General features: G+C 54.6%; 1 protein-coding gene across 1 annotated transcript; it reads right to left on the reverse strand.

Annotated features, from left to right (window-relative positions):
• Positions 1-2,395: 2,395 nt before the first annotated feature.
• Positions 2,396-21,710, reverse strand: PDPR (pyruvate dehydrogenase phosphatase regulatory subunit). Its single transcript, XM_061573104.1, has 18 exons — positions 20,765-21,710; positions 19,066-19,199; positions 18,455-18,536; positions 17,779-17,966; positions 16,847-16,968; positions 16,489-16,606; positions 15,801-15,950; positions 15,009-15,201; positions 14,770-14,894; positions 13,843-13,992; positions 12,423-12,559; positions 11,560-11,708; positions 8,286-8,398; positions 7,733-7,827; positions 7,118-7,207; positions 6,483-6,665; positions 5,741-5,894; positions 2,396-5,595 (listed from the first exon to the last, which is right to left on the reverse strand). The coding sequence occupies exons 1-18, from the start codon at positions 21,106-21,108 to the stop codon at positions 5,411-5,413; spliced, it is 2,712 nt and encodes a 903-aa protein (XP_061429088.1). The 5' UTR covers positions 21,109-21,710; the 3' UTR covers positions 2,396-5,410.
• Positions 21,711-21,978: the final 268 nt, after the last annotated feature.

The raw sequence follows: 21,978 nt of genomic DNA on the forward strand, positions 1-21,978 counted from the left end.
TCAGAATGGCAATATTTGTCAAAGTGCTCCAGCTCAACCAGAGACGGCCGCTGCACTTTTTGTTCACTTCCCAGGTTGAACTCTTTCTTAGATTACCATCATCACGGCCCATGGGCAAGATAGACCGTCTGTGTCCACCGAACTTTTCGTCATTTGTTTCCACTTTCCTCCGTCCTGTGCCCGATATGCTCAAGTAGTGGCACACATTTTCATGGCACCAATCTCTGATGTCGTAGTCAAGCCCTTCTCTCCGAGGTCTTCCTCTCTTTCCGGTTCCTTCCAGTTTTCCAAACAACACTTTTAAACACGTTCCTTCGGAGTGGGCAGGTAGGAACTTGGTTGGACAGCGCATTCGTGCACGACAGACAAATAATCCCTGGTGGGCAGTGTGGAACCTGTTGTTCCTACCTGTATTAGCCTCTTGTTGTTCATCCTGCATGTGTCCAAAGTGCCCGTTTCATTCTCATCACTGCCTGCATTATCAGGTCTTCTATATATATTTATATAGCGCCTTAATCCAAGGCACTTTGTGGCAAGCAATTATACAATTGGAGGTAAGATGATCGTGATAAAGAGTGAGGTTATTAAAAGTGGTGGTGTCGTTACGGTGACAGGACAGCCGGAGTAGTTAAGGAGGGGTTGGGGTCGTGGTGGGGGTAGCGATAGAGGTGGGGGTAGCGATAGGAGTCGTGGTCGCAGTAGTGATAGGGGTGGGAGGAGCGATATGGATTGTGAGAGAGGTAGTGATATGGGTTATGGTTGGCCTGGCCGTATCTGTGGGGCTGGCAGTAGTAGGATGATGGGCTAGGGGAGAAAGGATGGGGGTTGTTTTAAGGGAGGAACGGAGACAAGTTGGTGACGATGATTGTTTCATGCGCATTGTGGTAGTTGGTTCACTGAAGAAGAGCAAGAAGGGGACAGGGACGAGAGTGAGACTGTGCGCAGGATGGTGAGCGAGGCGCAGAGAGGGAAAGTCGAGACGAGCAGCGCAGAGGGCGGGATGGGGCACAGTCGTGAGAGAAGCGAGACCATGGAGGGATGTGCATAGCCGACACGCAGATAAGTTTCGTCAGTTGCTTTTCAAATGGTGTACGAGATCACCTTGGTGCTCGCTTTGCTCCTTGGCACACACACACTGTACACGTAGGGCCGTGTTGCGGGCCATGCCAGGGAGTTATTTCACTTTATCTCACCACATTTCACCACATCTCACCACATTTCACCATATTTCACCACATTTCACCACATTTCACCACATTGGCCAGCGCGGGTTTATGAAAGCGGGCAGGAAAGGTCGATGGGTTGTAAAGTACAGGGCGGGCCAGATGTCTCGTGACCCCCATTTAATTCTCTAATCTTTTTTTAAGCAAGGTTTATTTCAAACATAACTAAATATGCAAAGGACAAACATGTTAGGGGTCAATTACGTTGGGATCCCAATTCTGGACCATCCTGTACAATGGGTGTGTAGATAATATACAGCACGGGTGGGGCTCTTGAAAAAGCTGCAAGACACGAACCACAGGAGTGAGTGGAAGTCAATGGCCAGTGGGCCACTCTGCCCATGCCCCTTAAATGAGCACGGCTGGCTACGTGCGGTGCGAAAGAAGTTCAACGTACACCTATTAAACGACCCCGGGTCCAAATGTCCAAGTTGTTCGCGGTCGTCAGAAGCTGCCGCTTCCTCGAGCCGCCACGCACCGGGCCAGGCGGCCAGCTTGCTGCTGCTCACCCTCGATTTGGTGGTGACCGTCTCATGAACGTCTCGCTCCGTTCACTGGAGTCGTTTGTTGCCTGGCCGAGATGAGCCGCGGTAACGGCCGGTCCCCAGCACGCGGCCCAGCGGCCAGGTCGCTGCCGCTGCTGTTGTTGTTGTTGCTGTTGTTGTCCCTCGGGTGCCCGGATAGGCAATGGAGGGGCCCTCTCTGTCCCCGCGTTCGCAGCAACTCCGAATCGTTGAATAATTATCAAGGGTCACCTCTTAGCGTCCTTTATTGGATGTTCATTTTAACATCTAACGTACCTAGTCTCACCGTGCTAATCCGACGTGTGGGGGAAGATATGACAAGAGTTCTCTTGCAATATAATGCAGGATCTTGAGAAATTGTAGCGGATTTGTGAGGCCTCCATCCAGCAGTGGAATGACCATGGCAATTCATGATGATGATGCATCAGCTTGTTCGGTTTAAGCACAATCGAGTCGAAGAGTCTCGATGCTCAAACGAGCAATGACCGCCGCTCATCTCTGTTGGTGGCCCCAAGCCAATTGTGGAGCTTCCACGTTCCCATGGTGGCAGCAGTTCGTGTCTCTCTGGGGCGATCGCTGTTTAATTCCCATAAAGCGGTACACATTTTATCAATCGCACAAGGATGACAGGCCGAGCCAAACACGGAATGGAATTTAAACGACCAGTTTATTGGATTTCATGAAAATCTGAACCAGACCACATTTCTCCCCACTTGTGGATTAAAGCACCGAACTCTGCACAACGACACAAACAAATGTAACAATAATATAACGCTTAACAACACAAATATAACCATAAAAATAAATATAGTAGCGCTTTTGAAATGTATGATATGCCAGATAGATGTATATGAACGTGCCTTTGTGTACAGCATGTTGGGCAAAAGTCTTTGCAAAGGGCACAAGAATCGCTTCCTCGAAGATGTCTTGGACAAGCAGTTGAGAAAGCAATGCGAAACGTCGGAACCCAAATGCATGGCAAGAAGAGGCAACCTTAGCTTATGGTGCACGGGATTCATTCTCGACGTGAGGGGGGGGGGGGGGGAGCCCAGGCGCCGGCTGTGAAGAGAGGAGAAACTGGAGCAGGGAGCCCCAGTCTGTAATGTGCGAATGTTAGCCAAGCGCTTGGTTAAAGACCAGTGTTTGTATGGTGGAAAGAAATGATTTTTTTAAATTTATAAATGTTTAAAAGAGGAGTTTGAACATTACCATATTTTCTGTGTGGCAAACCTGGAAACTATACAACCCACAATGAGATTATAAAACATGCAGTCGATTAAGTAAAAAAACAGTCTGTCTCCATGCACAAATGTGATGAGCCAATAGTGGAATTGCCATATTTCTATGACCTCCACAAGACACAAACAGCTGTTGATGGTCCACAAACAGGAGGACCCTTTAATAATCGAATCCAGAGTGACGACAGAGTTGAGTCAACTCCTGATCGACCACGATTTGAAGTCGCACTGTTTAGTGAGTAAAGCACTTTATGACATAACCACGTGCCTGGATAACCATTTAAGTAACACGGTGCTTTGAAAGTAAAATCAATATGCGGCACATTACCGCTAATTTATTTAAGGAGACAATTCCTTTGCACCCAACGTGCCCACAGCCACATTTGCCTCGTCTGTGACATCCCATCATTTAAAGTTTTATCGTTTGTTTTGGGAGCGTTAAAATACTCCTGATTTCTCTTGCATCCGGAACGGTGTGTGTCGACCAGTCTACACACGTGAAAACGAGTTTTCATGTGGAACATTATTTACTTGTGTCAGCCCAGTCACCAATGACCAGATGCAATAACCCCTTGCGGTGCAGTTGGTTTCACACTCTTGTACATCACAGGAAGGAAGCCCCAATATACGTGTATATACAGTTTGTATATAAGATCTGGACACTCCCATCAGTGAGCTCCTCCGGCAAGCAAGGCTACGTTGGCTGGGTCATGTAGCCCGCAAGACCAGCCACCGCTTGCCCCAAGCAGCTTCTGTTTAGCCGGATAGATGGGGCTAAACAGGTTCGGCACGGGCTACAGAAGAGATGTACTGATGTGGTACAAGAGAATATGGAGCTGAGTGGACTTGCCTATGACTGGTAGCAGTGGTACCAAGATCGGCCTCTGTAGAGGAGGCTCGTAAAGGATGCTACTGGACAGTTGGAATCAGTCGCCCTCCAACAACGAGCGGAGCGCCCAGCAGATAAAAATCATCTATTTGGGACAATGGGGACCACAGGTGGTGCATGTGCCAGTCATTTCAGTCAGGGAACCCATGGCACCTAAGTCTGTTATGTGACCTCCTGCTAGCAAACCTTCAACACTTACTGTGGCCTCAAGGTGCACCTAGCAAGGCAAAAGTGATGTGCCGATAACACTGCCACTGCGTGGCGCAGCCCTTCAATTGCTTACTCATGCCACTCTGCGGAAGTGGCCTCCACCAGAGATTCTAAAGAGCCCAACGAGAGGATAGAGGTCGTGATGGGGGTGGGAGCAATAAAGGTGGGTAGAATCCTCACTCTAACCCAACCGCAAGAGATCACTCGACGACGGCCACGCACCAGTTCATACTGCTGGGCGGACCGAGGCGTGGGGAAGGGGATTTAAGAAACATGCCCCATGTGTGTGATGGGCACACGGCGACCAACGGGTTGCAGGTCCAGTGCGCATCCCGCTACGCCGCGGCAGCATTCCCACGCGCGCATACACACGGGGGAGACAAACGTTCGTCCGCGTGAAACGGACGGACCACGGGAATGCGGCGTCTGCGTCGAGGGAACTCCACCTGACGACGATGTCGCGTGGCCTCGAGCTGCGGGGTCGTTCCCCCGCCGCGAAGGCACGAGGCCCTGGTCGCCTGTGGCAAAGACTTGCGGGAAGCGCTCGCCGTTCTCCGTGTGTGGACGCCAGCGGCGGAGCCAGGACGGATTTTGTGCGGCGAGCAAGGAGGGGCCGCACGGCGGGGCCGCGTCGACCGTCGTTCTCACAGTGCCGCCATCGCAGCACGCGGCTCGCAGCACTGATTATTACCGAGTCCAGGTGTTTAGTTACCTGTAGTGAACACAGCTTCTCGAGATGTAGTGAGCCGAGGATCTCGGCAAATTCACTGTAAACTCTTAAGAGGGCACGCAGAGGCGTCACCTCGTGCTGCACGGGGATGCGCGAGCCGCCCCCACTCACGCAGCCCCTCTGGGCGCCGTCTTCCGGGCTGTGCGGCGTTAGAGCTGCCACCGCGAGAGGCACGGGGTGACATTTTATTCGTTCTGAGGTGACAAACCACCACGAGGACGGAAATGTTGAAAACGATCGGGGACAAGAAGCAAATAAAATTAAGAGAGAATGAAACACAAATGTTGGGGGCATGTAACGGACCGACACGGCCAATGGAGTGTGGTCTCCACAAGTCTCATGACCAAGTGGAAGAGAAGACCTTGGAGGCGTTGGCGGGATAGCGTTAGGGCCGATCTTGTGAGGTTGCCGCGTGTTGATCGTGCAGCGGCAGCAGCAGCGACCGCAGGGTCTGGCCGAGGGAGCCGGCGGTGGCGACGATGAGGCGTGGCGGTGAGACCGTAACGACGCCCGAATCTTGAGAGGGCGGGTGGCGCCAGCGGGTGGCGGCTCTTGCACGCTCTTCGCAAACGAGCAGGAGGAAGGGGGCGGCCGCGCTAGCTCCTCGGCATTATGGGTACGGGGTAGAGCTTGGCACGGGCTTGGTAGCGCCGCTGGGCCACCTGCACCTCGTACTCGGAGCGCGCGATCAGGTCTGGCGTGATGGGCTGGCCCAGGCACACGAAGCCCAGGCACACGTGGCGCTCCAGCCCGAAACTGTAGTCGCAGCTCGTGGTGAGACCTGCCGTGGCGGCAACGGGGACATGGGGAATGGGTGGTTACTGAGTGAGTGAGTAAATGGGTTGATGGGTGGATGAGTGAGGGCGCGAACAGGTTGATGAGTGGGTCGATGAGTGTGTGAGCGAACGGGTTGCGTGCGTCAGAACCTGCAAAGTCTCCGTTGCAGATGATGGGTTCCCCGCCCCAGGGCCAGGGGTCAACCTCGGGGTCGTGGTCGTCCAGGAGAAGCATGGTGAGCCGGCGTCGCACGCCAGCCTCACGCTGTCGCAGCAGCGCCTCCTGCCCCACAAACTCCACGCCCTGCTTCGGCCGAGCACGAGACCGGCACAGGCAGCACGAGAACCACAACGGTAAGACGGGATGTTGAAAAAAATGTTATTTCAAATCTTATTAATTGTATATATATTTAACTTTAGATTTTTAAATGTATGTAATAATTTGTTGTTGTTATTGTTACAGTGACAAGTCAAGAAATATCTAAGGCTGTGTCTCTCTCACGGTTGCCCTGGGTGAAAAGTGGTATCCTTACCCAATCCTGGCCCAGCCTGGCTCACCACAAACCCAAAACACAATAAACACACACACAGCAACTGAGACCAGCTGTGAGCAGAGCAGGTGAGAGCAGGGAAGATCAGGCCAGGCTCCTAGAGACAAGAGCAGAACACCATTTACCAGGCTTGACAAGATTTCGCCCAGCCAATGCAGACTTGTCAAGTCGAGAACAGACCCAACCAGACCCAACCAGACCGAGCCTGGCCCAAACACAACCAGATGCATCTCAAATAGACCCAGCCAGATCCCGGGCGGAGTGGGGACGTGGTGGTTCATGCCCACGGTACCACCAGACAATGTACATCCTTGCGGGCCTGCGCTGTCCCGCTGTCTCGCCTTGTCAAACTTGACGCGGAACTCTCGGCCGCACTCGAGCGGGGTCGTGTGCGGGTCCAAATCCTGGCCCCAGAACGCGAAGAGCTTCTCGATGCGGAGGCTGCGCAGCGCCAGGTACCCCGCGTTGCGGATGCCGAACTTCTTTCCCACGTTCATGAGCTCGTTGTAGACGTGCAGCGCGTACTATCGTGTAGGAGGAGCGGGGAGAGAGGCGGTGGGCGGTGAACATCGGCGGCAGCGTCGTTTGCACTCAGCCCACGTGTGCCAGGGGGAAACACTCGATCCCATACAGTTGGGACACACGGAGATTAGTCCACCACGATTGATGTGGCATCTTCAGCTGGAGAGCCAGGGTATGACACTTTGACAGCGGTTAGCGTGTTGCGCTACGAACCCGGCGCATTAAGATCCCGCTCACGGCCAACATCAGTGACGAATATCCGAAACTGGTCTTGGGTCTCGCCCTAGGTCAACTTGGCCTTGTGAGCACCTGGTGCGGTTTGTAAAACATCCGTACTGGGGAGACAAAGGCGGCCGGGTGTGGTGCTGGCCACCTGTCCGCCAACAGCACTTGCCCCAACGGTCTGTTGAAGGCTATACGGGGGATCTTTGTGTGTGTTTGTGTGTTGTCGAACCTCTGTTGGGATGTAGAGCATGAAGCCTGGCTCCCCCGTGTGGGTCATGCTCATGATGCGGATCCCATTTGCGTAGCCGATGCTCATCTCCTGCAGCACAGACAAAGCCAAAGATACATACAAAGATCTCCCGTATAGCATTCACAAACTTGTTGGGGCAAGTGCTGTTAGCAAGCACCTATGTAGGCCGGCACGCCACACAAGGGGGTGGGTGGTCAGCACTATGCCCGGCCGCCTTTGTCTCCCGAGTGGCGATGTTTACACATCGCACCAGGTACTCAGTTAAGGCTCAATTAACCTAGAGGAGGCCCAGGACTGGTTCAGATAATCGTCACTGGTGTTGGCTGTGAGCGGGAATCGAACTTAGAACGCCGGCTACGAAGTTCAATGCACGCTCACTCACAAAATCACACACACTTGCACACCGATTCACTCACACACCTATACACTCAATCGCACTCTGCAGAGCAGGGGGAGAATGTACAAACTCAACAAAGGCACCCAAGTCAGGAATGGAACGTGGGTTGGTGTTGCTTCGAGGCGCGAGCGTTACCACTGCACTGCCACCGCTATCACTGCCCCCTACTGGGCAGCCGTGAGGAGCGGGAGACCAACCTTGCAGAGCATGGAGGGGAAGTGCTCAGGGGTGACGGGAGTGTACGAGAGTTCCGACAGCACGTCTTGCGCCCGGGGCCCGATGAGGTTCAACGCTGCAATGGTAACCGCCAGCCGCACACAGACACACGTGCACGCACGCACAGGCACGCACAGGCACGCAGACATGTACACATTTGAACATGCAGCACAGAGGCGGCTTCGCATTTAAACACCGTGTATTATTCACGTAACCGTACAATCAATGGGTACTCGTACATGACTGCTGCACAGGCCGTCTGTGTTGTTTGACCATACTTCACCACGCTGGTCAGTGATGATGTAGATGTGTAGAAGTAGAGGACCACAATGGTTTTGCCGTACCATCCCTCACCTGCCCAGCACGTAGCCCCGCGGCCCAGCACACCTGTTATGCATGACGGTCGGCCATCCAAGCACTATCCAGCCTCGACCGCGCTGCTTAGCTTGCGGGAGGACTAGGGGAAGTCTGGTGGATAGGTCACGGGCCATTACCGGTGCGTTACCGCCACCGCCGCCCGGGTGTGGCGGTTACCCGTGTACTTGTCGGAGACGTCCTCCAGCTGCACGGAGCCATCGGCGGGGAGGTGCTGGCTCAGCCAGCGCCAGCTGCGCACGTGCTGGTCGGTCGGAGAGATCACCAGGAAGCTGCCCGCACACAAAGACAAAGATCAGCCCGACGTTAGGGGAAAGTGCTGTTTAAGAGCACCTGTGAAGGCTGGCACGGAACACGAGTGGGTGGGTGGTCAGGACCATTCCCAGCTACCTTTGTCTCGCGTATGGCGATGAATAAACTCTGCACCAGGTACTCATTTGAGGACGAGTCCACACACACAGACGCATACAAACACGCGTTCATACGGACCCTTATGTAAATGTGTAGTGACATCAGGGATGTCACTGTATGGTGCCGGCCCGGGAGGGCTGTGGCGTACGATGTCCCTACATCGCGTACACCCCGTAGGCAGGTGTGGTACCAGCCCTAGCAGGGCTTGGTGAGCGCTGGGATAGCGCGGGCACCACGCACAGCGTGCAGTGCGGGCTCCCACCAGGGAGAGCGGGAGAGTGTCAGGGTTGCCCCGGGCCATGGCACTCTGGTTGACCCCGTAGACACGTGATCTGGAGTGTCCACAGAGAAGGCCCCAGGTGGGGGGGTGGGGGGGCTAGGGGGTGATCACATGTCCAGGGAGAGCTCTCCAGGGGGATAGAGAGGGAGCTAGAATGCTCGAGAAGGTGGCCGGGGCCGAGGAGAAGGTGGCCGAGGCCGAGGGCGGAGCGGCCCCGACCCGGGAGGATATAAGGTGGGTCCCTGAGAGGGACCGGGGTCGCTGCATCAACAAGCTGCAAGCTCCACGTCTACAAGCTGGAAGCTCCACGTCTACAAGCTGGAAGCTCCACGTCTACAAGCTGGAAGCTCCACGTCTACAAGCTGGAAACCCCACGTCTACAAGCTGGAAGCTCCACGTCTACAAGCTGCAAGCCCCACGTCTACAAGCTGGAAGCTCCACGTCTACAAGCTGGAAGCTCCACGTCTACAAGCTGGAAGCTCTACATCTACAAGCTGCAAGCCCCACGTCTACAAGCTGGAAGCTCCACGTCTACAAGCTGGAAGCTCCACGTCTACAAGCTGCAAGCCCCACGTCTACAAGCTGGAAGCTCCACGTCTACAAGCTGGAAACCCCACGTCTACAAGCTGCAAGCTGCAAGCCCCACGTCTACAAGCTGGAAGCTCCACGTCTACAAGCTGGAAGCTCCACGTCTACAAGCTGGAAGCCCCACGTCTACAAGCTGCAAGCTGCAAGCCCCACGTCTACAAGCTGGAAGCTCAACATCTACAAGCTGGAAGCTCCACGTCTACAAGCTGGAAGCTCCACGTCTACAAGCTGGAAGCTCCACGTCTACAAGCTGCAAGCCCCACATCTACAAGCTGGAAGCTCAACATCTACAAGCTGGAAGCTCCACGTCTACAAGCTGGAAGCTCCACGTCTACAAGCTGGAAGCTCCACGTCTACAAGCTGGAAGCTCCACGTCTACAAGCTGGAAGCTCCACGTCTACAAGCTCTAAGCCCCACGTCTACAAGCTGGAAGCTCCACGTCTACAAGCTGGAAGCTCAACATCTACAAGCTGGAAGCTCCACGTCTACAAGCTGGAAGCTCCACGTCTACAAGCTGGAAGCTCCACGTCTACAAGCTGGAAGCTCTACATCTACAAGCTGCAAGCTCCACGTCTACAAGCTGTAAGCCCCACGTCTACAAGCTGGAAGCTCCACATCTACAAGCTGGAAGCCCTATGTCTACAAGCTGGAAGCTCCACGTCTACAAGCTGGAAGCTCCACGTCTACAAGCTGGAAGCTCCACGTCTACAAGCTGGAAGCTCCACGTCTACAAGCTGGAAGCTCCACGTCTACAAGCTGGAAGCTCTACATCTACAAGCTGCAAGCTCCACGTCTACAAGCTGTAAGCCCCACGTCTACAAGCTGGAAGCTCCACATCTACAAGCTGGAAGCCCTATGTCTACAAGCTGCAAGCTCCATGTCCACAAGCTGGAAGCTCCACATCCACAAACTGGAAGCTCCACGTCTACAAGCTGGAAGCTCTACATCCTGCGAGGCATCAACACGTGGTCGGGGACCCGAGTGAGGGCCCGACCCTTCGTAGCTGTAACTCCTACGTGTAGTGTAGTTAGCTGGGTGGTCACCACCCTGGGCTGTATCTGGTGAAGGGGCAGCTACCCCTTCGTGTTAACGTGTTGATGTTACAATAAATGCGTGCACACAAGCCTTGGACGACAGCACACAGAGAATAGTGGGAAGCAGTTGGGATAGCACCCACGCAATGCTGGGAATCAAGGGGGCAGCTCTCAGTATGACAATACAGGAAGCAGACACATTTGGAATTCTGGGAATCACGGAAGTGACGTGCAGGGCATGATGAGCAGCAGCAGCGCCCACACGTGGAAACAAAAGTCTCTTTGTGCTGCACAGAACCCACAGTGCACGTATCTAGAGCTCCATCAACAAGTCAATTAATCGAGTAAATATTGCAATTGACAACTTTTGTCCTCTTCCAAGACGTCTGGCCAGCGTGAAAGAGTCGCCCAAAATAACCTCGAGTTAAGTTTTCTAGAGTTCCCACTCGAAGAGGCCCTTCCGCCAGCAGTGGCGACAGTGAGCCGCTGCAGGGCTGCACCTTTGCCACCGTTTACTTTTGTTGTGGTCGATCACTCGGGCACCTTTGCAAATGGCTGCCGCCCTTACTTCCTGCCTCCCAAAGGTCCCTCGCCGCTACACGTCACGCCCAGCGCACCAGCGGCCAATGACGATGGCGGCATGGGAAATCTCCGGCCCATTACCCCTTCCTGTTCAGCGGGCGGCGTTTCCCCCAAACGATTTTCCGTTTCACCCAATTCGTCGAGTTTAGCTGAAACCGACAAGCAGGGAAAGCCTTTCTCATGTGTATGGCTGATGCCGAGCAACAACTACAGTCTCAGGTGGTCAAGCCAGATAACTGCATCAGGAGCAGCGGAGTGCATCGCCGTGATGCCTCCTCCTTCTTCGTGTTTGTGGATCGGGCGTTCCGTCGCTATACGTTGTACGGTCTGTTCTAGATTACCACGGTCACACACAAGAGAGTTTTACATTTTCCATGTATGCATCAGGTATCCACATCTACTACCACGGTTTGTGCAATGGATGCGATTTAGCAAGGGGGTGGGGAGCGATCGGTAACTTCAACGATCCGATGACGTACCCGGCTCTGCGAGCACTTCCGTGGGGAGAAGCGCCGGGCGGGGGGGAACCGACACTCACTTGCCCTTGGTGACGCGCACGGCGCTGCAGTCGTTCTCGTAGCCGCCGGCCTCATTCAGCATGCCCGTGTGCGCAATGCTGCCCACGGGGACGTCCAGGTCGTTGGCGCACAGCGACTGCAGCAGCTCCAGAGATTCGTTGCCCGCCGACTGCACGCACCACCACGCACGAGAACACCTCGTGAAATTCGGAATAATAACGACGACGATATTGAGTTTTAATGCAGCGGCGTGATTCGCGCAAAATGCGTCACACGCGGTGCTGCCCAATTCGTCAGAGACGCAACTGCTGATGAGTGCTCACACATGTGGGAGGAAACCGGAGCACACGGAAAAAATAAATGCATGCGAGGGTGAAACAACTCTCGCCCATGCTGATCGAACAGATGGAGATTAGTCCACAGTTGCTATACCGCCTTCTCTGGGCGAGCGAGGGCATGGCTCTTCCTTGACGTCTGTGTGTGATCCACCAAGCCTCGCTGCTGCCTCCCCAGTCGTGCTGGATTACAGGTGGCCGCGTAAAGCAGCGTAGCCACGGCCACTTGGCCACGCCATGATCACGTGTCCCTTTTCCTCTGTCCAACTCAAAGCAAGCATCTCTCCATGCTTCTTTGCGCACTTTTTGTATTTTATTCCATTCTCTGTCAGGGTCCGTGTTTCCGATCCGTAAGTCACCGCAGATGGAACGCACCGATCGAAACCATTCTTCTCTTGGCAGATTGGGATTTTTAGATTATTTCTCTTCATCAAATGTAATTGTCCATCCTGCGAGCGAGAGAGCGAGGAGACAGCGACTGCGCAAGCAACGAAGTGAGAACGTCGCCCGTTGCGGCGCGAGGTGCGGCTTTACCGAACCAAACTCACCCGCAGCTCAAACTTGGTGAAGGAGGTCATGTCAATGACGCTGACGCCCTCCCTGCACGACGCCACCTCTGCCCGCACGATGTCGAACCAGCTCGGCTTGAAGAAGGTGCCTCTCTCGTCCACCTCGTGTGGCCAATCTGCCCGCAGCCACGCGACAATACGCTTATATATATACACACAGTATATATACATATACACACTTGTTACCAGGAAAGCCTCAAGATGTTTTTTTCAGGAGGGTCCTGCCAAGTTTCTGTCGCAGGAGGCAATGTTACTGCTGCGTGTATTCCCAAATGAGTAATTTGTGGGTATTTTTTCAACATTGGTATGTTGTGGCCAATGCCAGTTCCGTTGTGTGATTGTCTTTTAGCTACGGGAGGAAGCAGGTGAACCCGGAGGAAACCCATGCAGGCACAGCATACGAGGGGGTCGGTGACCAGCACCATTCCCGACCACCTTTGTCTCCCCTGTGGCAATGTTTACACACCGCACCAGGTGCTCATTTGAGGCTGAATCGACCTAGGGGAGGTCCAGAACCGATTCAGGTAATCATCGCTGGTGTTGGCCGTGAGCGGGAATCGAACTCGGATTTCCGGGTTCGTTGCGCAGCGTGCTAACCACTGCACCACCGCTCCCCACACGAACACACTCACTCGCACACTCTGCAGAAAAAAAGCGAGACTAGTTATAGACTTAGTTTAACACGTAGGAGGCTTTCGCGACAAATATCCATAACAGGTTTTTTTGGGTTAGATCGCATAAATATATAAATGTGTCGTTAAACCCGCCACCAGCCGACACAGGCAACTAGTAAGGGTTGTCACGTAAACAGAACGGGCCAATTCGTCACTAGTACAGCACACCGGTGTGTTGGAGAGCCAACCACAGCATTTACAATCTGAGTACGACGTTTCGCCAGTAATTACAACAAGCTTCATCAGGCGACAGCCAGATTTGTGGAGAAGTCTTACCGTTTCGATCCTTATATAGTGGCATCGATGTGGTGACCACACTTCTGCGCTCTTGCGCAAAGTGAGGGGGGGGCTTACTGAGGCAACGTACATTATGCATGTGCATCATGCGAGCCCTTTGATTTTGTCCTTCCTGTGTATTGTGTGTATTAAAATAGCTGTACCAACGGTAATCCCTATTGAAGTATGCTGCCCTTCATAGACATGCAATTAAATAATGTATTATTTGATGATTCGCTTCCACGCAGCACTAAGGCGGTAGCTATCCAAACGGTTAAAATTATTTGTATTTCTTTCAATTTCGATAGATTCTCTAATTACTGAGTCGGCGTACATTATGCATCAGAAAGTCGCATGAGTGGGAAATGGAACCCAGGCACTCATCGCTGCGGGGCACGGCTGTGTCCACACAAGAGAGGAGCACACGGGGTGGGCTCGTGTGGGCGCACCGGGCGGCACGAAGAACTTGGGCCGCTCGTAGCCGTGCTTCTCGGCCCAGCGGGCGCCCTGCGCATCCAGGCGGTCAAACAGCGGAGACATCCGCAGGCGCCGGCCTGTCTGGAACTCCACGTGCGGGAACTTGCGCTCAAACGTGAGCGCTGCAAAACAACAACAAAACAACAACCGCTACAACAACAGATAAAGAATCGTGGCAATATTAGCTGCCGTTCATAGAATGACGAACGAAAGAACCCAAGTGAACAAGTGTGCCCTTGGACAGAGATGAAATAGCATTTGTCCAAGCTCAATGGCGATTTACATATGAAGATGTTTTGAATCTATAAATGAGTGTAGCCAGAGTAAACCCACGTGTGCAAGGAGGCAACACTCTATCCCAAAGAGAAGGGGGAGATAATAAAGGTCCGCATTTTGCTGTACTGCCTTCTGGCGAGCCAGGGTATGGCTCTTGGATGCCCACAGGAAGGGAGTTGGACTACAGGCCACATGCATCGGCACCACCGCCAACTGCATCTGCTGAATGTCATTTGAATAATGCACAAAACCACATTGAAGACAACAATAATAATGTCAATTTATTTCTGGATTGGATCTAGGCCTCCCCATACTGTGTCAATCATGGAAGTTGTTTGACCATGCTTCACCATGCTGGTCATGACAATTTGGTGAAGGGTGAAGCGAGGGAGGGGGTGAACCAGGACCAGTTCAGATATCACTCATCACTGACGTTAGCCACCCTGTCCTGCCATTAAATCCCTTGCATCCATCTCAAACACTATGCTCAAAAGCTAACCACTTATTTTTTAACTGATCGGTTCGAGGAGTCCAGGTCTCTGACCCATGCGGTAAACACGGACACCCAGCGGGTTCACGGGAGACACGCGCACGGGGGCGGTGGGGGAAAGGGGGGGACTTACGCACGACCTCCATGATGCGGTGGCGCAGGAACGTGCGGCTGCTCTGGAGGCCCCCGAAGCGGCGGACGTCCAGGGGCCACACGTTCTCGGAGGGGCTCCCGGTCACCATCCACTCCGCCAGGTACCTGGCGCCGCACAACGCAGCGGTCGTTCAGCCGGGCGACGGTGGCCACGCAAACGTCACGAAGGCGTCCCCGGCGCGGAGGAGAGCCGGCGCCGAGCGCGGCGCGCGCACTCACTTGCCCAGGCCCCCGGCCAGCGTCGATCCGGCCGAGTTCATCCCGGCGAGGACAAAGTAGTTGTGGACGTTGGGCGCCTCGCCCATGATGCAGCGCAGGTCCGGCGTGAACGCCTCGGGGCAGTTCACGAGGCGCGACACGGCCGCCCCGTCCAGGCCCGGCATGCGGTGCAGCAGCGCGCCCAGCAGGGGCTCTGCGAGGGTCAAAAATACAAAGACGAAGATCCCCCGTATAGCCTTCAACACTCTGTTGGGTCAAGTGCTGTTGGCGAGCACCTATGAAGGGCGGTACGGCACACGAGGGGGTGGGTGGCCGGCATCATGCCCGGCCGCCTTTGTGTCCCTCATGGTGATGTTTATATATAGTACGAGGTACTAATTTGAGGTTGAGCCGACCTTGGAGTGAGCCAGGACTGGTTCAGATAATCGTTACCGGTGTTGGCCGTGAGCGGGAATCGAACTAAGGTTACCGGATTCGCAGCACAGTGCGCTAACGACTGCCCCACTACTCCGTGGGGGGCGCACACACACACAGGGAATAAGATCACGCCTCGCGTAGCCTCCACGACCTCTTCTCCACCGCACAGCCGTGCCGGGGCTGTGCCAAGCCAGCCCGGCGCAGCTCAGGTGCCAGGTTGTTTATCCACTGCACAAGCAGAGCTGACCTGAGTTCGATTCCTGTCCACAGATAAGATCTGTGACCGCCACCCTCGCGCCCACACTGGAGTCTCTCTTGAGAGTGCGGGAGATGCGGAGCTCGGAGCGAGTGCTGGCATGCATCCCGCTCGCGTACCGTAGTGGTCCCAGTCTTGCTCCATCGTCTGGAACTCCACCTGGTTCTTGCCCTCAGTGAAGATGGGTTTGGGGTTCTTCTCGTACCCGCCTGACAGCACGCCGCCCTGCCACTCTCGCACGTACACACGGCCATCCAGGTCCAGGATCACTACACACACACACGCACACAAAGACAAAGATCCCACTTTTAGTTTTATCAGACTGTTTGGGGGCAAGGGCTGTTAGTGAGCAGCACCTATTTAGGCCGGCACGACACACATGGGGGTAGTGTGGTCGGCACACGCCCAGTCCTTTTGTTTCCCCACTGCTGATATTTTATATACCATTCTGGGTACTGAAGTAAGATTGACTTGACCTAGGGGAGGCCCATGACAGGTTCAGGAAATCACGACTGATGTGAACTGTGACCAGGAATCGGGCTTAGGCTGCATGGCCACAGTGGCACTACCGTGGCTTGTCTTTAATTTTCAAGTTATAAAGGAGATGTCTGCATCGGCCTGGTGATGTTCTGATGCAGGTGATGGTTACACCGATGTCTCGAGGAGGAGGAGGAATGTCAAAGCCATGAGGTGTGATATTTGGGGTCTTGAATGAGATGTTTATGTTAGAACAAATACCAAATGATGATGACCATGAAACGGCGGGAGCCTCCGGTGGAAGGGTGGCTGCACGGGGGGCGTGGGTACCTGGTAGATTCTCTCCGAACGGCGGGGAGAGCGGCTGCGTGAGCAGGTAGAAGTGCTCACACGGGTGCAGCGGCACCGACACCGCCTCGTCGGAACACTGGCCCAGCTCGTACGCCCACTGCACGCACGGCCGGGGCGACACCGCAACACTCAGCGCTCAGAGGCTCACGGCCAAGCGGCCCAGCGGACGAGGCACGGCCAGGTCACGGTCGCGATATCACGCTCGCCATCGTGACGTCGCCCTCACTAGATTTCCACGTGGCCCCTCTCGGCCTCCCGGTGGGGGGGAGCTACGAGATTCCCAACGTGGCCGTCGCGTGCGCCCGGTCTAGACCCTGTGCGGTGTCGCGTCTCTCGCCTGCCCGGCGCAGTTGACGAAGAACTCGCACTCGACTTCTCCGTGGTCCGTTTCCACGGCCGTCACACGGCCTTTGTCCACCAGGATGTGGTTCACCGCCGTCCGCTCGCGAATCTGCACCCCTGGGGAGAGAATAGAGAATCAGAAATGCAGGCGCCAGGGTCCCCTTCTCAGTTCGTCGGAGTTACACGTGGCTGTGGCCGAGGACTCGAAACGACGGCGCTGCAGATCTGCTGCTCGCGGTGGTGATGTTGTGGACAAAATGAAGACGTGCGGTGAACTCGCTTCCCAGACTGAGAAGGAGTCCAGTGATGTCCAACGTGGTGCAATGTTGTTCCACTACCAATCTCTGGGTAGCACAACGACCCATCCCGATCTCATAAACATGTTTTATACATCACAAGTGTCAATCTCATGTCTGCTTCCTTACCGAGGCATTGCGAGGCATTCTGAGGCATTGTGAGTGAGCGGGTAGACGAGTGGTTGGGTGAGTGAGCGGGTAAATGGGTGAGCAGCAGGAACTGAATCAGCAATCAGCCAGACTAGTGAGCAGGCAGACGAAGGAGGGGCGAGCAAGTAATTGGGTGAGCAGAAGGTTGTGTGAACAGCTGAGAGGGCAGGTGAGTGAATGGATAGAAGGGCGAGTGGAAAAGCGAACTGGCAGGTCAAGAAAGTTGACGGATGAGAGGCTAAGAGGAAAGCCACGTGAGTGAGTGAGTAAGTGGATGATCGAGTGAATGGGCGAGTTGGCAGATATATGAGCCAGTGGGTGGGCAGGCAAGCGAATGGGCAAGATGATTGAGTTCAGGGGGGAATGGTTGGAAGAGTGAACCGGCAGGCGAGCGGGAAAGAGAGCAAGCGAACCAGTGGATGAATGACCCAACAACCGAAGAGCATCGTAAGTTGGCAGTTGAGAGGAGGACTGCCCTCACCGTGGGCAACGGCTGCATGAGCCAGGGCACGGCACACGTCGCCAGGGGAGACGGTGCCGTCGCCCGGCACGAGGAGGCCGCCCAGGATATCCCCGGTGCCGCCACCATCCCCGCCGCGAGCACGCACCCACGGGTGCATCTCCAGCACCTGCTGTGCCGTCAGCATCATGGCCTCTGTGCCCCGCGCACTACCGACCGCACCACATCACAAGCTCCATCAGCCCAGGTACCACATTAGTCAAACTTCAGCTGATACCATTATGAGTTAAATTATTGTAACACTGCCTCCAATCTTGTCAGATCTTGAAAGCAAAGCAGGTTCCGAGCCTGGTTGGTGCTTATGAATGGCTGACCACCACACATCACACAGGTGTCTGCGGGGCTATGTCGTCAGTGGAGGACATTGCAGTGAAATCTTTTAATTTAACTGTACCAGTCTACAATGTCTATGCACCCCACCATCACGAACCCACACGGATCAGTAAGGTGAAGTATGGTCAAATAACCCCAATGACCTGCATGACATGGTTTAACAAGTGGTCAACATTAGCAGTGGATTGACAATCGGACATTATTAAAGCATTTGTCTACATCACCAGCAAGTGGAAGCAGACAACTGGAACGTTTAAGATTTAAAAAAAGTTATCATTATAATTCAATGCTCATCAAATCTTACTTCAGCTGAGCTGCGATCCTTTGTAGGGAGATGATCCGGTCTTGAGTCTGTGCCAGCGATATAACTCCAGTCTTCTTAAATCCTAAGGGTTAATGTTTAGCAGTAGGGCGACAATCACGTTGGCAAAAGTTATATCATCTGCAGATCTCTTTAATCTTCTTCAAAAACTATATGAGGGTTGCACCAAAGTTCTCTTCCACGGTCAGATTAAGACAGCCACTTGGAACTACTGCAGAGTCCCAGAGTTTCGCAATTACTACTGTTACCGATGAACTATTTTGTTTGGCGGATTTGCTAAAAAAAAGGCTTGGAAAATGGATCTAAAACGGAATTTAACGCAATAATGTTGTTGTAGAGTGGTCGGAGGCTAGTGGAACCTAGTTTAACAACGGGTGGCTGATACCCAGATGCGAACCGAGGCGTTCAGTGGTGTCGGCTCAACGCTCTGACTTCTGAGCCACCCCGAGCCGAAGGCAATCAAAATGATCTGTGGATGACAAGGCAAACAACAGCCTTACTGTTGCAGACTCTCTCCGCTTGACGGGACCGCTCTGGCCACCGTGAGTGAGGTGGAACTCACGACAAATGGGAGCGCCCCGACCGCCCGCTACCTGTGCTTATTCCCGTGTCCTTCTCCAGGCTTTGGTACAGCTTGAGGGAGTAGTCGGCGGCCTCAATCTCCAGAGGCAGGTGCCGCACACTGCTGACGATCCCAGCGCACATACGAGTCGTTCCTCCTGACAGCCTGGGGGGGGGCAAGGGGCAGGAGTTGAGAGCAGATGACGATGAGCGGACGAGAAATCGAAGGCCTGATTCGGCAGCGGTACAGATTCAGGTATTGTGGCCCTGTTAGACAATCTACTGTTAAATGAGCGCCTCCCCCCACACCATGTGGGCCATGAAACTTATTTGACCATACTTCCCCATTCTGCCCAGTGCGGATTGGTGAACAAAGCGAGTATAGATGTGGGAGCAAGGTATAACGACAGAAGATTGTGCTGCTACACTTATCACTGCTGCCTGCCCAGACCCATGAATCATAAAGGGTGTGTGGTATTATGGGGCACATTCTGGGACTGTCACTGTGGTTTTCCTTCCATCGATTACGACAGTGAAAATGGGCAACTGCTGCAACATTGTATATATATACCCCGTCTCTTAATGACAATGTCCTGTTACAACCAACGCCAGTGATGCCACCAACCCTCACCCTGCTTCCATGCTCACTCTCAACGACTCATGGATTAAGCAAAGCTCAGTACACAGTACACACACACACACAGCCGCACTAGTCGGGCCCTTGCGATGTTACGTGCAGTTCAGCCCCGTGTTTGTAAATAGCCCCGTTTGCCGGAACTTGTGCCTGCAAATTTTGGGTAACCATCTGATCAATTTGGGTAGTTTCCAATAGGCCGTTCCCAAATGGCAATATAAGTTTATGCTTATTAGCGTTTGGGCGACATTGGATAATCTTTTTCAGAGTTACAGGTCCACCGCTAATCTTGACGGACAGACTCATGAACAGAATGAATGCATAAACGTTTTCAAACCGAGTTGAAAAGCCCTAAAAGGCTAAATGTACCACCACGTAACCACAATTACCCATGCGCGCATCCCACCACAGAGAATCCCAACAGTGTTCTCCTGCTGGTTAAATAAAGGGTAGAGAGAACAGGTGGCAGCTCCGGTGAGTAACGAGACACGGTGGGGTTAAGGACGAAGGCTCCGCTGTAAATATAGAAACTGGCCCCTCGAGTCGCAGTAGCAGCAACAACAACACAAACAGCAACTCGGGGGGTGTGGCCCTAATTTACGACACGTTTTAGTTTGAAACTCGTGTTACGTTTAACCAGGTTAGAGCTAAGGTCGTGTTAGTGACGAATGTGTTGCGTTTGTTGATGTTGTTGTTAACTGTGCTGGTGAACCACATGTGGCGGTCCATGCGGGTTATGGTCCGGAGAGCCGGGGAGTGGATCAGGATGTCACTCGCCACTGACGTTAGCCGTGGCCACCGTCTGAGAACTCAGGTGGCCAGGTTCACAGCACAAGTGCCACAGAACCACGTATGCATGAGGAACTTCTTTCGCACCGTACTGTCACTTCGCCCCAGGACGCCCGCTGTTAACTGCCCACACAATTAGCTGCGACCGTATCGTCCCTGGAGTGGACGACCGGCTCCATTGCAGGTGACGAGTGACATCTGAAACCAGAGCTCAGCGTGGGGGAGGAGAGAGGGCCTTCATCATCCAGCAGCGGCATTGACAAAGGGGGTCAGGGGAGGGGTCGGGGTCACCGCTGTGCCGTCGTTACCTGCCCTGCTCCAGCAGCAGCACGTCCGTCCAGCCGAGCTCGGCGAGGTGGAACGCCACCGAGGTGCCCACGATGCCTGCGCCGCACACCACGACGCGGGCTCGGGCCGGCAGCGGCTCGGCGCCCCCTCCTCCTCCTCCCGCAGCGCCCGAGGTGGCGACGCCGAGGAGGCGACGGTGGAGGAGCGACCCCGCCACGAGGCCGAGCTGCTGCTGCTGCTGCTGGGGCTGCCGGGGGGGCACGAGGGGGTCATGGTGGTCCCGCCGGGCGCTGCCCGCGTAGCCGCCGCTGCCGCCGCTGCCGCCGCCGGGCCGCGCGCGGAGCAGCCTCAGCCTGGGCAGCATCGGTCAGGGGCGCAGGGAGACGACGGGGGACGCCGACGCTGCCCATGCAAAGGGCAACGACGAGGAGGAGATGGTGACGAGGAGGAGGAGAGGAGGAAGGGAGGCGAGGCTGCTCCTCCCCGGGCGTGGTGTTTGTTGATCTTGAGCCGTCACTGCCAAACTACGGCGAGCGCGTTGCCGGGTCAAGGGTCAAACGCACTTGTTTAAAAAAATAAATTAAATCCCCGGCTGGACGCAATTGTTTTTAGACAAAACCATTACCCGAAGTGGCGAGTTTGCGTTTTTTTGCGCAAATATCAGAAGTGGCCGTTGTCAGATCCCCTGCTGAGCGGTGGCCTCCGCACGCCGCCGCGAGCCACGTTTGACCGCGTCCGCTGCTCCCAGGGGCCACCCCCGGCAGGGGCGGTGGAGGATCGATCGGTGTTGCCAACTCGGCGAGTTCGTGATCGATACGCCTCGTGTCTTTCCCTCGAAGCGACTATCGCGACAAATCGAGCGACTCCGTCACTCAGATATGGACGCGATTCCAGGTTTGTATTAAAACATTTGTACCAGTTCGTGTAATACAGCACAGTACTTAGTAGTCTCGTGAATTTAGATGGTTTATACTGGTAGGAACCTCCTGGTTACACCAGCCCACAGGGGATTGTTGTGTCCGTCCGTCCGTCGTGCATCCAAAAATGGGAGGGGTGGGGCTGGGTGGAGAGGGGAGGGGCTGGGTGGGGAGGGGCTGGGTGTGGAGGGTGGGGCTGGGTGGAGAGGGGAGGGTGGGGAGAGGCTGGGTGGGGAGGGTGGGGCTGGGTGGAGAGGGGAGGGTGGGGGGAGGGTGGGGAGGGGCTGGGTTGGGAGGGGAGGGTGGGGAGGGGCTGG

The sequence above is a fragment of the Lethenteron reissneri genome, chromosome 52 (genome assembly GCF_015708825.2).
Source record: "Lethenteron reissneri isolate LAM-NWPU_2019-01 chromosome 52, ASM1570882v1, whole genome shotgun sequence".
NCBI classification, from domain to species: domain Eukaryota; kingdom Metazoa; phylum Chordata; class Hyperoartia; order Petromyzontiformes; family Petromyzontidae; genus Lethenteron; species Lethenteron reissneri.